Source organism: Sturnira hondurensis, unplaced genomic scaffold (genome assembly GCF_014824575.4).
Source record: "Sturnira hondurensis isolate 20B ecotype Veracruz unplaced genomic scaffold, ASM1482457v3 Scaffold0010448, whole genome shotgun sequence".
Lineage (NCBI taxonomy): Eukaryota > Metazoa > Chordata > Mammalia > Chiroptera > Phyllostomidae > Sturnira > Sturnira hondurensis.
In genome coordinates, this window is record NW_028083079.1 from 2,543,267 (window position 1) to 2,560,670 (window position 17,404).

The following is a 17,404-nucleotide window of genomic DNA, read 5'->3' on the forward strand; positions in this document are numbered from 1 at the left end:
ACCAGAAAGGTGGGGAGGAGGCTGGCCATGACGGTCCACACTGCCAGGCTGTAGGGTCTGGACTTCATCCAGAGGGGTTGGGGAGCCCCTGTACACCTTTAGGTATGAGGGGTTCGGCTCTCTGTCTATGTGTGGCTCTCTGGGTGGACATAGGGATGGAGGCTCAGGTGGTAAACAGTACGGGGAGTGAGACAGTGTTGCGGAAACTGCAGTGAGAGATGATGGCGCTGGTCTAAGGTGGTCACGGTGGGGATGGAGGGAAGGGATGGGGCTGAGCGAGCCTGATGGGTTGGAAATACTTGATGCCTGATCAGAGGGAGGAGGCAGGTGAGTGGGTCGTGGAAGATGCCTGTGTTACTGGCACAACCGACCAGAGAACGTGAAAGTAGAAGCATGTTCGGGTTGGAATGAGAGGAGGAAGATGAGTTCGAAAGTGCCTTCCGATGGTCAGCCTGGGAGTCAGTGAATGCACATAACTATGGTTCACTGCAAACCATGACATTTTCCCCTCCATGGAGCCATGGGAGCGGTCAAGGTGAGCTTGAGGCCGTGCACATGTGTGCACATGGATGAGTGTGTGTGCTTTGGGGTGGGCAGACAGGACGTGTGCGACCACCTGTTTTCATCATCCACCGATCCTCAGTGTAGTCCAGTGTTCTGAGAAGGTCCCCTGGGGACATCCTGGGGCTAATCTTCTGTAGCACTAATACCTATAACGTTACAAGGTATGGGCTTTGTTTTCCACCCAGGATTAATCATTCACTCATGGGCTTTAATACAAGCCAGACGCCACCTCACTGTGCCTCATGCAGAAATGCCAGCCCCCCCTTCCATGCAAATGCTGCCTTTCACATTCTTGTTGTCAGAATGAGAAGGAGGTCTCCCCTCCCCCTGTTTCAATATCCTATGAACTGCGAAGTTTGGAAACATTCATCCAAGGATGTTAGTCAAAAAAAAAAGCTGGACTTTGCCATTAAACGCTTGGTGTGACTTGAAGCCATTTATTCCCCTTGTCCACACTCTAGTATCCATCCCAAGATGAGAAACATGGGCTAAGTGATATCTGACTTCTCCCAGCTCTGTTTCTACATTGCTGTATTTCCTTCATCAGCTAAGCTCCTTGCGTACAAACTCAGCCTCCCAAATCTTTAAGCAGAGACAATTATGAGGTGCTCAAACTTCCTGCTTTCTAGGAATTAGACGGAAAAATTCCCAGACCTGGAAGGGGCATTAAAGCTCTGCTACTTTACGAATGAAAAGAATTGAGCCCAGAGAGGGGAAGCGACTTCCTCTGAGTCACACAGCCCTTTAATGGCAGAACAAGGAATTGAACCTCAGGTTCCCTATTCCCCATCCAGGTGCTCCTTCCCCCATATAACCAAATGCTGGAGTTTGGCCAGACCTTGGGACTCAAACCTAAGTTCGGCTCTCTCTGATCTTGGAGAAGTCTCTGTTGGAAGCTCGGGGTGAAATCATGGAGAGCTGACATCAGTAACATCGTGGCAGCTGGTGCTGGTGAGGGGGTGGTATAGGAAATGAGAGAGAGCACATTTGGCCAAGCTCGGGAGCCACGTGACCCTGCAAGGGCCCTCGTTTCAAAACAAACTCAACCTTTTAGGTTCAAGTTCTCCCTCTCGTCAGAGACGTGACTTCCTGCTTCTAAGAAGCAAAGCTGACAAAGGAGCTCAGAAGATTTCGCAGACATCAAATGGCTCTTACAAAATAGCGTTTTGATGAGTTAAGTGTAAATGAATCAGAAACATAAGGATTACATTTTCCCCAAGTGCACATGGGTTTCAAAATTGGAGGGGAAATGGAGTTTGCTAACTGCACGCGGGCTTTCACGGAACCCAAAGCATTCACGGGGTGGGGCGGGGGAGAGAAGAAAGAGAAGCCCAGCTTCCCCCATTTGGTTTTAGATGTGATGCCAAATTTGAAAATGCCGTTGGGCTCGCCCCCTGCCAGTAATAAAACTGCTGGCCACCCAGAGAGGCCACAGGGAGGAGAAAGGAGATTGCTTTCCCCACTGGCCCCTGGTCTCAACAACTGTGTTCAGTTAGTGCCGCTCAATCACCAGCTGTCACCGGGTCCCTGAGCTCGACTCACTGGCCCCCGCTTGGCCTCGATTTTCACACTGTGCTGCATGCCTTGTTTACCTCCAGCGGTATCTGGTGTTTGGGCTCCCAGAGGCCTTGGCGACCGGTCAGCTTGTCACAAGCCCTTGCTCTGTAATCAAGAGACCTGTCCATCACCAGCAGGGGTGTTTGGGGAAGCTGTCACACATCACCTTTGGTTGCATTCAGGAAAAACAAGGGTCCCTTGTAGATCTTTTCCGCTCTCCTTTTCTTTAATGCTGTCCAGGTGTGGTGTTCTCCCCAGACTTCCCTTCCAATCTCCCTGTGACTCAAACAACCGGTTAAAGTCTGGGGGCTGCTGTTATCTTAACCAAGGATTTGAGGCTCTGGATCTTTTATAATTTCCATATTGTCTCTCCATTCTTTCCCTTGTATGTTATTTCCTTGCACCGAGAAAGTAGAAAATCATTTCAATTGGTGGTAAAAGATGATTAAAACAAAATAACAAAGGTCTTGGCTGCAAACTGTTAGTTTCATTAAATTGGCTACTGTGTTTTAAATTGGTACCAGGGCAAATCTTTGGACAACTCTATCAAAGGCTTCTGGAATTAATCAGTTGCATGTATACATTTGCTCCTTCCTCTGCCTTACGCAGAATGAAGGCAGCATTGTGAGTGTGCAAAGAGTGAGTTCCGTGTTACCTGTGTGAGGGGTGGGTCCTCCTCCCATTGGGTGGGATCTGAATGCCCAGTGGATTCTCAGATTCCTGTCATCTCACTCTTCATTCGTTTCATCCAGACCATGGGTTGGAGCTCACCGTGGTCACCAGAAGAAATGTGGGTGGATATTCCAAGACCATAGTCCATTTTCCCAAACAAAGATTCTTTCTCATCAACATGGTCTCGGCATCACAGCTTGGTTCTATTAAAGGGCACGTGAGGTAGACAGTGCAGCTGTCCACTGGGCGGCAGGGCCTGGAGGGAAAGATCTGTGGGAGGGGAAGGAGCCCCGGGCTGTCTGAAGACCTGGATGCTGGTTTAGTATCTTGCCTCCAATCAGCACGTCTCATTCTGACTTCCACAACTGGAGGAAGGGTGGGGAGACCTTAGGAAGTCCTTGTGTCTGGCCCCCTGCTTTGATACGAGCGGCTCTCTATCGCTTGGTGACCCAGCACCTAGCCTCAGAGACTTCTGACGTTTATGTTCACGCTAGATGGACCATCCTAGGAAAACCGCAGTGCTTCCTTTGGGTCAGTGCTAGGAAAACCTAGGACATCCTAGGTTTTGGGTCAGCACAGTGCTTCCTTTGGGTGCAGTCTGAAGGATCGTTCTTCCTCTAGAAAGGTTGACCCGGGTTCTGTTTTGTGTCCTTCCTACTGCTCAGAATACCATGCTCGTGATTTGTGTCTTTTGACATTTTCCCATGCCCACTGTCTCAAACTTGAGTTCATTCCACAGATATTGTTGGCAACCTCTTCTGTGTCTGCCAGGCATTGTGGTAGGCACAGACAGATAGCAAAGAAAGGCTTACATGTTCCCTGTCCTGGAAGCACTGAACATACATCAGGGAATATCACACATCCGGCATCTAATTGCAACAACGTATGCTGAGTTTTAGAATAAAGAGTGTGGGGTGCTAAAGATACCAGTGAAAGGAATCGACCTGATCTGGTGTCAGAAGTCTCCCTAAGCCTTTCTCATCCTTCTGACCCCTATTTGGCCCTCCTCCCTGTTGGTCCTCTTCCAGCACTGTCCTGTATCACCGCCACACTGCACTTAACTCATCCCGTTTGCCTTGGGACTCTTTGAGACCAGCGATGGTGTTGTCTTCATCTTTGGGGTGTCTCTTACCAGAAACCCCATATATGTATACTATTTTTAATGGCACAAGGAAAGTGGGGTCCAGAGAGGAGAACTGATTCACCCAAATCACAACCAAGGGCAATGGAAGAGCCATAACCCTTCGACACACGCCCCAGGGAACATCCATTATGATGCCTGACTGCCTTTCAAGAACTTCCTCCCCAAGGGCTTAGTATGCTGTCTGTCCCAAATCCTTAACAGCCACCTCCCTCGATGAAAAGGAAGATCAGAGTACCTCTCAGCCTGAAACAAAAGTGAAATGTTCCCTTAAGAATTCAGGGTGAATAAAGAAAAAATAGTAAGTGCCACATGAATAGAGAGAGAGGGGAAACAAACAATTCAGGGTGACAACACAGATGAAATTGGAATCAAGTGACTATTATTACCTCATAGAGGAAATACTGTGTGTGTGAACCTTAATGTGTGATTGTTAAGAAATAAATTCTCTTGAGAAGACTACACAGCTCTAGAATCACGTAATGGGGAAGGATATTTGGTTGTACGTTGTAGTTCTCTTTCCATAAAATAGGATATGAAAACATTTAGCCTAATGCCAAAACCTGGTAGTAGGTACTCAATTCATTCCTACCTCTTCCATTCCACGAGGTGTATTTGGTCGCCCACCTTTCCCCCTAAGCCAGTTATCTATACTGCTGCCAAATGGTCTTCCACGAAACGAATGAGATTCTGTCCTTGCCGAGAGAGCCAGTTCTTTTCGCCGTCTACTGGCTTGGTTTCTCCGTAGCTTTCTCCAGCCACGCCACTCCTCAGAGCCTGCTCCTCAGCCTAGGTCACTTGTTGCTCCCCTAGACTATTTAGACTGTGCCAAAGCCTTCCATTTACATGTATTTTCCTTTTCCACAAGCATATGAGTGTTGTAAAGGCAGGACCCTGTTTTATTGACCTTCGAATCCCAGAAACCTAAGGGAAGCTGTGGTGATTCAGTGAATGCTATTAGGGTAAACGAATGAACAAATGAAATGATATATACATATTGATCCAGAGTTTGGAGAAGTAGTCAAAGTCATAAGTATAATTAACTAACTTAAAGCTAACTAACTGGATTTAATTCTTCTGTACTCTTTTTTTAATGAACTCTAGAACTGAAGTTATATGAACAGATTTGTAATTTTCTTAGTCATGGAAAATTGTGTGTGTGTGTGTGTGTATTTATACATAAAAGGGTACATGAATGTTCTTCGGAGGTTCAAAGAGTGATCAGAATATTCTTGGTAGCCACCACAAGGTGATGGACTTTGTGATGACTTTTGCTTTGTTTTAAATTCTCTCACATAGTTCTCTAAGTTTTTAAAACAAGTGTATGTAATCCTTATGGTTAGAAAAAAATGAAGAATTGTAATAATGTCTTATCACTTCTGAACTGAGGAAAATTAGCTTTTATTTTAAAGATGTGTTAGTGCTAAAGCTATCTTTCTCTAAAATTCTGCAGAAGAAATAAAGGAGAGTTTAGTTGGGTAGCAGCTCCCCCAAGGACTTTAGGACCATGAGGGGGCTCGCCTTCTCTTCAGGCAGTTTTAGTGCTCTGCGTTTGATTGGGTCTTAACGTGGGGCTCACCAGCGTGCGCTTATCCAAGGAGTCAGCTCAGTGTCATGGGAAAGTCATGGGTTCGAGAGGGAAACAGTGTGGTTTAAATTACACTTCGTGACTATTACCTCCCTGACCTTGGGGAGATTACTGAGTTTCACTGAACCCCAGCCGAGCAATGCAAAGAAATGGTTCCTACATTTCAGGTTTATATGAAAAATCGTGTGTGCAGTTTGGTGAACTAACTAATCTAAAAATATCTCCAATGCAAATATCTGTCTGGGAATTCTAGATAAAATACAACTGATGTAACTAGCATCCCTTAAAATGAATGACTGAGATCAGAAAGACACATTACCAGGGGCAAGAACTAAAATGGAACTGAGAATTAGACAAGCAAGCCCTAAACCTCACATTTTTTTAAATGTAGTTTGCATAAGGGGAGAGCTATAAGTCTTGGCAACTGAGTGAACAAGAAATAGAAATAAAAATCTGAATATTAAAAAGAAATATACTATTGTTAGTCTTATCTGTAAGAGACTACGTAGAAACATTAGGAAGAACCAACAAATTATTAGAACTAATAAAATAGTCTATGAGGACTTCTAAATAGAATAACAATTGATAAAACTCAGTTATTTTTATCAGCCCCAAAATATGATAGTATGAATGTAGATATACAGGTACATGTGTGTATGTGTGCAGGTGGGTAGATAGATAGCTAAAAGCTACCATTTATAATACCATTGACATCTATAAAATGCCTAGACTTAGAATATATTCCTAATAAAAAAAATCACAAATTTTATGAAGGAAGCTTTAAAACTTTACCGAAACCATAAAAGATGACCTAAATAAATAAAAAAATAAACTCTGTGTATAAATGGGAAGACGGAGTGTGACCAAGGTTTCTTTTCTCTTCAAGTGCATCTATAAAGAAAATGGAATTGGAATTGCAATCTCAACAGGCAGTTTAAGAAACGAAACTTAAAATTCATATAAAAAAGCAAAGAGGTCCCTGTAGCATAGACTTCTAGCATAAATCAAGACTTTGGTAAAACTATGGAAATTAAAATAGACTGGGATGGATAAGATCATAGGAAAAATAGACCAATGAAACAAGATAAGCCAGAAAGAAAACTTGTCTAAGTCCTGAGTGATATATGGCAAAGGAAGTCTTACACTCCCGTAGTGAAGGGATTAACTACTGCAGACCTAATGCTGGACAAGCGGTTCATCCATTTGTGGGGAAAAATAGTCCATACCACATATCATTTTAAAAACTATGTCATATGTGATTGAAGGCATCTATGTGCAAATAAAAACATTAAAACCATTCAGAGGGATAGAGGAGACTATTTTATGACCTTAGAGTAAAGGAACATTTATTCAACAAGACATGAAAAGCACAAATCATGAAGGGAATGATCTAAAATTCTACTCAACAAAGCAGCATAAACAAAATAAAAACATAGGAGACATGGAGTTGGCAATGGTATTTGGCAGTACCCGTAATTGCAAAGGACTTTGTATATGTGAGTACACACACATATATCAATAAAGAAAAAAGAACCCAATTTAAAGTAGGCAAATACGGTGAACAAACAGTGAACATAGCTAGAAACGTACGTGGCCAGCAAGCACATGAGATGATAACCTGTCTTGCCAATAATCAGGGAAAGGCAAAATAAAACAATGAGATGTCATTTAATACTAATCAAATTGGCAGAAATTAAATGTTTGGCAGAATCAAGTTTTGGCAAGGGCCTAGAGCCATGGGAAGTCTGTTGGTAGGCATATTCATTAGTACAACCATTTTGGAAAGTATTTTGGCAATGGCTAATGAACTTGAAGATGCAATTACCTTCAACCTGGCAATACCACTTGGATGTATTTTCTTTAGACAACTCTTGCTGTATGCACAAAGGAACATGCACACAAACATTTAAGGCAACATTATTGGAAAGACAACCAAAATGACTAAATAATATTGATAGCAACAATAATAGAAACAACCTAGGTATCTATCAAGAAAAGAATGGTGAAAATGAAGTGGTAGATTCATACAGTAAAATACTTATGCCAGTAAATAATGAGCTAGTTCCACATGTGTCAATACCTGTAATCTAAAAGCAGTGCTAGGCAAAAAAAAAAAAACAAAAACCCAGCAGCATAATGATATAGTAGTAACACATTTAAAATATGCAAGGCAATGCATACATACCAAAGGTATAAAACCATTCATGGGAGGGAGAGAAACCGGATGTGGGAAGAGCACACAGGTGGATTGAAAACAAGTATATGAAACGGTATATGTTTTTTTACATCAAAAGTAAAAGAGATGAAGAAACTACAGCACAATGTATAATTTGGCACAGTTGGGTAGTAAGTCCAAGAACATTTGTTATTGTGTTCTCTATACCTTTCTATATAATTAGTACATTTTCCAATTAAAATAACAGTAATGGTATGTATACAGTCCCTTTGCACATCACCTTAGGCTTATAGGTGGCTGTTTCCTGCTCGCCCCACTATTGGCTGAGAGCAGGTATACAGAGTGCCCAGGCATTACCCTCTGATGCTTAGCCCAGAGCAGAACTGGAATTCTGGGATTTTCCTGAGCTGGAGGCATCCCAGTGGGCCCTCACACCCTGTCTCCCAGTTTAGACAATCTGGGCGGGAGGGCCCCCATTTTCAGTGCAGAGTTTTAACTGCCGAGGCAATTCCTAGCCTATGGAGGAGCTCGTGACAGAAAGATGCCATGATGCTTTTCTCATTAAATGAGAGCTCGGGATTGCAGGGACGATCATCACATTCTTCCCAGATTCCCATTTTCTAGATAGAAAAAGAAATGGATGGTCAGAGGGAGGAGATGGCTGGTGGTAGTATTTAAGAGACTGTGCGTTTCTCCCGACTTCTAGAACTTTCTGCCAGGCCTTACAATGCGATTGTACTTGGTTCAGAACTAGGTCCTTTAACCTCTGCTCTGCTATGTGTATAGAGTTTGCAGTTCATAACAGCTTCCACCTCCAGAAAGCACTGACTGGAGATGAAATCAGATAGATCTGACTCAAGTCCCTGCCCCACGACAAAAACGGTGTGACTAAGGGCACTAGCTTCAGTCTCCTAAGTACTAGCTGGGTGTTTCTGTTGTTCTTGTTCATTACTGTCATTGTTTTATCTCAGCTGGGAGAGAATAATATTAATTCAAGGAAATGTTGTTGGTTAAATGAGATTATTCATAGGAGATACTAGACATAGTGTCTGGCACGTGATCGTCAGCCAATGGAAACTGCAGCCGCTCTTATTATTGCACAAGAAGGCATTTCAAAGAAGTATAGCACAGTTCTGCTGCCTGTTTGGAGGGACAGAGAGGGGTGAGTGCTTGATATGGAAACAATATGCCACCAGTAGGCGTGATTGAGAGGCTCAGACAGGGGCTCCTGGAAGAAACAAAGTGGGATGTTTCCACAGTACAGTGAGCTGCTCTCTCCCTCTCCTTCTGTGGTGCTTCCCTATTTCCTTTTATCGTTATGTGGGTATGATGGGAATCACATATTCTAATCGAAAGGGAGAAAGACAGAGACAGCCCTGGCTGGGTGGCTCAGTTGGTTGGATCATCATCCCCTACATCAAAAGGTTGTAGGTTTGATTCCTGGTCAGGGCACATAACTAAGTTTAATCCCCAGTGGGGGCAAGTATGAGAGGCAACTGATCGATGTTTCCCTCTCACATCAAAGTTTCTCTCCCACTTCTCTCTCTCACTTTCCCTCTCTCTCTCTCTTTCTGTTTCTCTCTCCCTCCTTCCCTCTCTAAAATCAATAAAAATGTATCCCTGGGTGAGGATTAAAAAAATGCAGCGGAAGAAATGAAGCGACATGTCTATAGATTTCTGATGGGTTTAATTGGTGTACCATATTAACTACACATAAACGCTTTAAGTAATATAAATTTTTGCCAAAAGCTAAGTCATATGGGGCATATATTAGTGTTCTTAAGATTCCACAAATTGTAACTAAATTTGCTTATAAGATCATACCCCAAATTCAATATACATTACCAACAATGTGACATTTCTGAGGAGATATATGGAAAAACCATACCAGTGAAGAATGCCAGTATTTTTGTTTCTAATTGCTAGAAAATGCAAGCCTGAGACAGATGTGTCATTTAAGACATTTGTGAAAGACAATAGCTAAATGTTGAAAACATTTTTTAAAAAGTCATACAAAGGATGCACAAAATAACCCTTCAAAACCAATCAACTCTTCAAAAGACAAATAATCTCACCACATTTAAATACTGCAACTTAAAGCTAGCTATTAGCTAGAAATGTGAAATTAATCTGAGAAGCAGTTTGAAGAATGGATGACTAAATTCTAGTGGAGGTTAGCTCTCCTTTTAAATTTAAAATGGCACCCGGAATTCCATGAAAGAAATCATAAGCGATGAAACTCATCCTGCTTCAGACGGAGTGGTAGAATTTTGGTTCCAAACAAAACACAGGTAGGCAGTTTTTCAGCCTGCTCATCCTGCACTGAGGAGATTTGGGGTTGGAGAGCAGCTTCGGACCTAAGAAACTCTCATGGTGTTGGCAAGACTGGAAGAGGGACATGGAGGGAAGAGCTAGAGGCTGAGGGGGCAAGACAGGCTGCCTCGGCCATCCAGTTTGAGACGCTGGAGGCAGTGGGGGTGCAGGGGCATGATATGGAAGCTTAGGGGTGGGAAGAATTGACAGGGCCCAGGGCCGGACTGCATGTGGGAGGCGCGGAGGGGAAGGAGTTCGAGCGACAGTGTAAGACTTTCCAGATGGTTTTAGGAGCAGCTGAAAGGAACAACTTGAAATAAATGTCCTACTTTTAGACCAACCATGAAATAGGTCTTAACCTCCAGCAAAGCCTTCAGAAGCCACTAGCTGGTCCTGAGAGACCCCTGTTCTACCTGCATTTCTGAGAAAAGAGCCCTTGTTCCACATTCATTTGCCTTTAGCTTGGAGAAAAAGTTGTTTTATCACAAGGAAAACGTAATGTTTTTAATCACAGTTGTGTCCTGTTACCCCTTCCCTGCCTTTCTCTGAAGGGGGTGACCTGCGCTTCTATTTTCTTATCAGTAAACTTGGAATAATGACCCCAGGCTTCCACGGGATGACACATGGACCACATACATACAGTTGGAAGAAGGAGGCTTATTAAGGTTTCTCTACTAATCGCATGTGTGCCATGAGATGCTAGTGGGTTAGAAGGAGGGCGGTGGATGGAAGTTATCAGGAGACAGATCCCCCTACCCCCGGGGGAAAGACAAACCTGGGATCCAGAATTTTCAGAAGTTGGAATAACCACCTGGAGAGAAGGCAAGTGGCAGGCAGGCACTGAGAATGATGTAGCCAAATGATGTCGTAGAAAGAGACTTTCCATCAGGCTTGGAAATGTGTGATAGATGATGTCCCACGTTCCTGAGTTTACCTAACTGAGGTTAATGTAGTTATCTGTTACTCCGTTCCCTTTAGTAAAGAGAGCACAGTATAATGCTAGAGAATAAGAATGTCAATAATTAATAGTAATAGGTTAATACTTATTATTTATTTACCATAAACTGGGCATGTATGTGCTTTATCTATCTTCCCATATTTCATTTGTAGGAAATGCTGTGAGGCCAGGTCTGTGACTTACAAGAAATAAGTTCATGGCAGTGGAACCCCTGCCCCAGCTTCTCAGGAGGAAGTGATGAAGTTGGGATAGAAACATATTGTCTGCCTGCCTCAGAGCTGTATTTATTGAGAAGGAGGACGAAGGGAGGAGGGCGGGCAAGGTAGGAAGGAGGAGGGAAGCATTCACAAATATTATCACAGTACCTTAAATATTATCAGCCATAAATCATTTGTGACACACACCACAAAATGAAAAACATGGTGTAGAGAAGAATTCTTCACACTCACATGTTTTCACAGAAGTGTTCCATTTGCTTCAGAGAGAGCAACCGCATGCCCCCAGTGGCCTGGGATGCAGCCTGAAGAAAACTTATTTTATGCTGTAAGCGTGGTTAGATTTATTTAATATAAGGCATGCCTGCACATTGTAGAGCAAAGGGAATGCATGTGGAAGGCATGTCCTCTGTATCTGAGCCTTCCCGTATGCCCTGGGGGAAACAGTATTTCCCCCACCACAGTATTGGAGTTTGGGAAGCAGCAGCGGGAAAAGTATATATTCATTAGTCTAGAGGTAGGTAAAATATTGTTTAAACTAAAATAAAAAAGAAAGTGTATAATTATCCAATGAATTAGCATTCCAGAGGTTTACGAAGCAACAGTTATTTATATATTCATCTATAAGATATCTCAAGATTTTTATGCATTTTACCTGCTTAGTTTTCATTGACAGAGCATTGCCAGAATCCCCAGGGACTTCTGGTCTACCCCCAATTCACGATCTGCTCCAGCACTAACAAAAACTCTCCTTCAGGTAGTAAGCCAAGTAGTCTCAGGGAGGGGTATGTTCCTCACCAGAGCCCTTCAGTGCTTGTAAACTCCAGCTCATGGTTGCTGTGTTGAGAGTCATGAGACATTGCCTCTCCATTGCCTCTACACCTGTTATCTTACTGGTCTTACCCAAACAGCCCCAGCCTTAACAACAGCTGAAGCAACAGATGGGTAGGAGAGCTTGAGATTTTTTTGACATTGCCCTTTTGTTTATGAAATTCCCCCCTCCTCCCTCCCCCCCACAACTCTGGAATCTGATAGGAATTCTCTTCATTATCATTTTGTGTTTTTACCCCATGGCGTTTTTTATTATTAATAAGTAAATAAGTGATGCAGAGGAAAATGAAAGAAAGGAATAACACCTTCCTTTGAAAATGGTCATAAAGGAAATGGAGATGGTGATTTGTTCCTGTGGAATTGACACAAATATGTCTGTGCCTCGGAGGATAATTGGCAGTAGCCAGGTTCATTTGATGGCAGGATGAACTCAAGCAGGGAGGGAGCCGAAGGGGCTAACTAGGGGAAGGAGAGGATCTGGTGTAAGGTTCAGTGTCAGGAGGTCAGGACAGGCCTTGAACTAGGAAGTCTGGAGAGGAGAGGAGAGATGCAATCGAGGCCAGTTGGAAGTCTTTCGGGCACCGGTGCCTTGACTGGCAATTCCTAGACAAGATCCCTCCTTGCAAGGGGTGATATTATTAAAACAGGCAGAACGCCGGATTGTGAGCAGGAAGCCTCACCTCGCTGGGCCTCAGATTCATCATCTGTAAGATAACAATGAAAATGCTAGTGCCCGTGTAATGTTGTTTTGATTCTCAAATGAGAAAATACATGGGAAATGGATAGCCCCAGGCCTGATATTCAATTAATGGATGCTGCTACTATTATTATTTTGGTCAATAGTGAGAGACCTAGGGAGGTGGGAGGGAAAGACTCACTGGGTATGCGGTGCAAGGAAATGGCTTGCCCGCATGTCATGGGGTTTCTGCTCAGTTCTCAAAACAACAGAAGGTCAGACGGTGCCCACAGAATTAGGCACGATATTTATTCACCTGTGAGCCTTTGTATATTCCACTTCATTTCCCTGGATGGCATTCTCCCACACCTTCTTTAGAGGCCACATACCCTCTGATTTTTACCCACCAGGGTTATTGAACAGGTTAAATTAATAACAAAGTATCCAGTAATGTACGTGGTCATCTGGCAGCTGGTGCTGGTTGTCATTGTTGTGCGTTTTAGTGTCACCCTTCCTGAGGGGAAAGGTGCCTTTGCCCCAGTAGACAATAGAGACAAAGGGATCGCTGAATGTGATTGCAAAAGTAAGAAAGACTGACCAGATGTACTCAAGGGGGTCGGGGTTGTCTCTCCCCAACCCACCCCCTGCACTGTGTCTGGGTAGCTAATAGCTTTCTTCGTGTTTTCCAGGGACCTGAATGTTGGCAGTGTGTACCAGTACTGGGTCATCACCGTCTCCGGAAGCGAGGAGAGTGAGCGGTCACCTGCTGCTGTGTACACCCATGGAAGTGGGTACTGTGGTGATGGCATTATCCAGAAGTAAGTAACTTTAACGGAAGAAAGAGGAGGGATGGTGCTCAGGAGGCCCAGAGATGGCCAGGGTGCTGAAGAGAAGGGTTTATGAGAAGCTCTTCAGCATGTGAGCTGTGAGTAACTAGCAACTCCCAGCAGTCTATCGATTTTTCTGCAAGCAGTCTGCTACTCTCAGAAGAAAAGCGTCGACTTTTTTATTACATGCATTTCTCGGGTATGTAATGCGTGACTTTGACAGAGCCACCTTAGGGACCGACCACCAGTGTGCTCTTGCTCTTGGCTGATGTGTGCGTGCCCCGGGGGTTGTGCCCCTCGTCGCCTCCATCCCAGCCCCACATCAGTTAACAGGCCACAGTGCATCTGGTTTCCAAGCACTTTTACATTCTTTCCCGGGCATCAGTTACATCTGTTAAAATTGGATATGTAGTTGTTATTCTGTGGTATCGTGTCACATCAACAATTTAGAAAATGAGTCAAAGGCTCATAGAAATACTGAAATGTTCTAACTCACGATCATGTCGAAACCATAAATAGTAAATAGCACTTCAGAGCGAATATGGAATGTGAGTGTATGTACAGAGTCCGGGGAGGCAAATGAGTCGGTCAGTGTAAAGGTTCCACAGAAGCAGCCAGAAAGGGAAAGTGAGATTAGAAAGTGTAAAGCTGGACGTCTAAAAAGCGGATTTAATTGGATTATCCCTCCGCACAGACCATCCTTCCCCTTCCGCACAGGGTAAGATGATATGCAACCATAAAATAGGGGCCACATCCCAGTAAGTAAGACTTTTGCGTTGTTCTTTAAAAAGCAAACCTTTGTGGTTTGTTTCCTCCAGAACAAGCACAAAAATGTTTTCTGTCACAAAATCAAATAGGTTTGTCCCTAGAGGTGGAGAAGAGACCCAAAATCATTCACAATGAAGTCTCTTATTGATAAAATTGTGGGTGTTTGTTGCTAATATAGTTGCAAGTCACACCCTGGCTAAGACTTTTTAAACTGTTGGCAAATGCAATGATACACATTATGTGTAGAGATGGCAAAACAAGCTATTGGCAACATTCTTTCATTAAATGACACTGCTGGGTGTCACATAATATCCGTGGAATTGCAATGACTATTTCTGTGGGGGGAGGGATGCTGTAAAAAGAACTTATTTCACAGTTGACGAAACCACTGATGTGCAGAATGTGCATCAGCTCATAGGCGTTGCACGCATGTGACAGAGGTGTCCTGGGTGACAATTTGCGTCAGTTCATCATTGATACCGGTGCCGCAGGGGCATAGCGATTTCATTGGGCACTGATGACTTTGTAGTACACAGTGTAAACTGGAACCCCGCACTGGGAGGAGAGGACCAGCTAGGAGCAAGCCTGGCACAGTTATGCAAGTCAAGAGTTTGCACGTGAAGACTCCTCCACACAGACATTAGTTACTGGCCAGCAGCTGCCCATGGTGTGGCATCGAGGGGACTAGTGAACGTGGTGCGTATGACCAGATGAGGGCCGGTGAATTGCATCTTTTCAGTTTGCTGTGCAAGAAGCTGGTAGTGGAGACAAGACGCTGCTCCCCACCCAGCATACACACTGAAGTGCACTGGCTATTCCAAGAAAGGTACTAATTAAAGTCTCTGAAATAAAGAATAGCATCATTAAACAAATGTTGACACTGATAAGGCTAGTAATGATTACTTGCATGATTTCGAGTGTCTTGCTAAAGTGGCGTTATCGCCAGGATATATATTCGTGTCATAAAAGTCCTACAACTCTAATTTCAAAGCTGACTTATCAATGTTTTAATCCTGAGGAGATCATGTGAGGAGTTTTAAGTCCTGAACTAAGGTGCAAACCACTCCGTTGCCAAGAATCTGACTCCTCGAGCAGAGAATCTGACTCCGCTCATGCGTGAGAGCATGAAACCGATGATGTGCTTTGGGGCGTGTGTAAGATCCACATCCAGATGCAACAACCAGACATGGAGACACAGTTCCCAGTGTTTAATATGCCAGAATCAGGAACAGGGAGGCCATTCGCTCTTCGCTCCCACATGAGGACACCAACTTCTAGCTTCCCCGCAGATGTCACCCGATGGCGTGCTGAGCAACCCCGCGGGGAAAGTGCCCCATCACTGTGGGTCCGAGATGGAGCGGCCTATCCAGCATATCCAGGAAACACTTGCGGTCATTGCTGAAAACCCATAATTGTGATTTGGGATTTTCTAATTTAGCACAAAATAAAAAAGGAAACTCCCTCAGTGTGGAACCTGATCTGCAGCCCAGTGTCTCTATTTTGGAGCCAGATAGAGACACACCGTGAAGCACTGGAAACAGTGTCATTCCTCTTGCTGGTCTGAAGCTCCATTGTTGTTGTTGTTGTTATTAATTTAAATAATATTCGTAACAACAAAGTTTTTGGTGGTCTTAGCTAGAATTGGTATCCTGCATAAACATCAAATACTTGTTAAGTTACCTGACAACTGTTGACATGTTTTGTAGAAACTGATTGCAGGTGATGAATAGTTCCCTAAGCCAAAACAGACAGACACCCAAAAAATGAAAACACAAAACACAGACAAAAAACACAACTTTGAAGAAAAGGAAGGATATAGCATCTTAGCTAATTGGATTTTTCAGGGGATAATACATGCTAATTTTCTATATACGAGGTCTGTCCAGAAGGTATCCAGCCATGTAATATGAAAAACAGAGACCTTTATTGAAGGAGAAACAAGATACAAGAAACATTGTACACAGGACAATGATGCCTCGGTCCCCTTCCAAAGCAGGCACCTTGGGACCTCACACAGTTCTCCCAATCACCATCAGCTGCCCTGTGGTATTTTCCTGAGTCTTGACAGCCTGAAACCTCTTTCCGTTTCAAAGGTGATTTTGGTTTTGGGAAAAGCCAGAAGTCGCAGGGGCGCTAAATCTGGACTGTAAGGGGACTGAGCCACCTGGATGATGTTTCCCCAGGAAACTCTGCACAAGATGTGATGCATGAGTGGGCGTGTGGTCATGATGAAGCTGCCAGTCCCCAGTTGTACATAGCTGTGGCCTTCTGAATCGTACAAATAGTTTCCATGGAAGAATGTTCAAGCTTAACACAAAATTTGATGAAGATTCCTTGTTCTCCTAACTCAGTCATTTTGAATGGGACAGCCACACAGTACTTAGGGTCACTCAGTGGTGTCTACTGCCCCCACTGACTAGTACGGAGAAGTTGTCATTATTTATGCATGCGCATTCCAGTCCACTCTCCTTGGCTGCCAGGTTACACTGAGGTTGCACAAACTTTATATTAGCAATGGCTGGACTTTTTGCAGACAGACCTCTTATACATGTATGCGTATAAGGGAATGTAAGAAGACATACAGATAGACCCAGTATTCATGAGGCCCCGAATGGATGAAAACCTGGGATGAATATTATGACAATGATAGCAATCTTTATAAATATTATTTGAGCCTTTACTGTGCATGGGGGACTCTGCTCCATGGTCATCTTCTTGGGTCTGCCAACAACCATAGGAGATAGGTCTAACTGACACAAAGGTTATAGTGCTTTTCTTACAGACCCAGTGAGGAGCAGAAAGAAGATGTGAAGTCAGGGTCCAGGTTTTCATCTGAATTCACCATTGCCTTGCTGTCTGACCAACAACCATGCAAAACGAACAAGTGAAAGAGTAGCTACATGCATTTGGCTATGTCCCAGACACTGTGCCAGCACTGGGGCGCTAGGATGACAAAGACTCTGTTACTTCCTTTGGCATCTTGAAGCCTAGTCCAGGGGGTTCTCAAGTAACGGACAAAGGCAGACAGTTTGACCAGTGCTGTGACAGATTGAGCCTGGTCACAGAGAAGATGGCCACCCACTCCAGCCTGTGGGGTCAAAGAAGGTTTTTCAGAACC

General features: G+C 43.8%; 1 protein-coding gene across 1 annotated transcript in view; it reads left to right on the forward strand.

Moving 5' to 3' along the window:
* PAPPA (pappalysin 1) overlaps positions 1-17,404 on the forward strand; it is a 224,054-nt gene that overhangs the window by 87,357 nt on the left and 119,293 nt on the right. Inside the window, 1 exon segment of the mRNA XM_037059146.1 lies at positions 13,381-13,509. Within this exon segment, the coding sequence (XP_036915041.1) occupies positions 13,381-13,509 (129 nt within the window).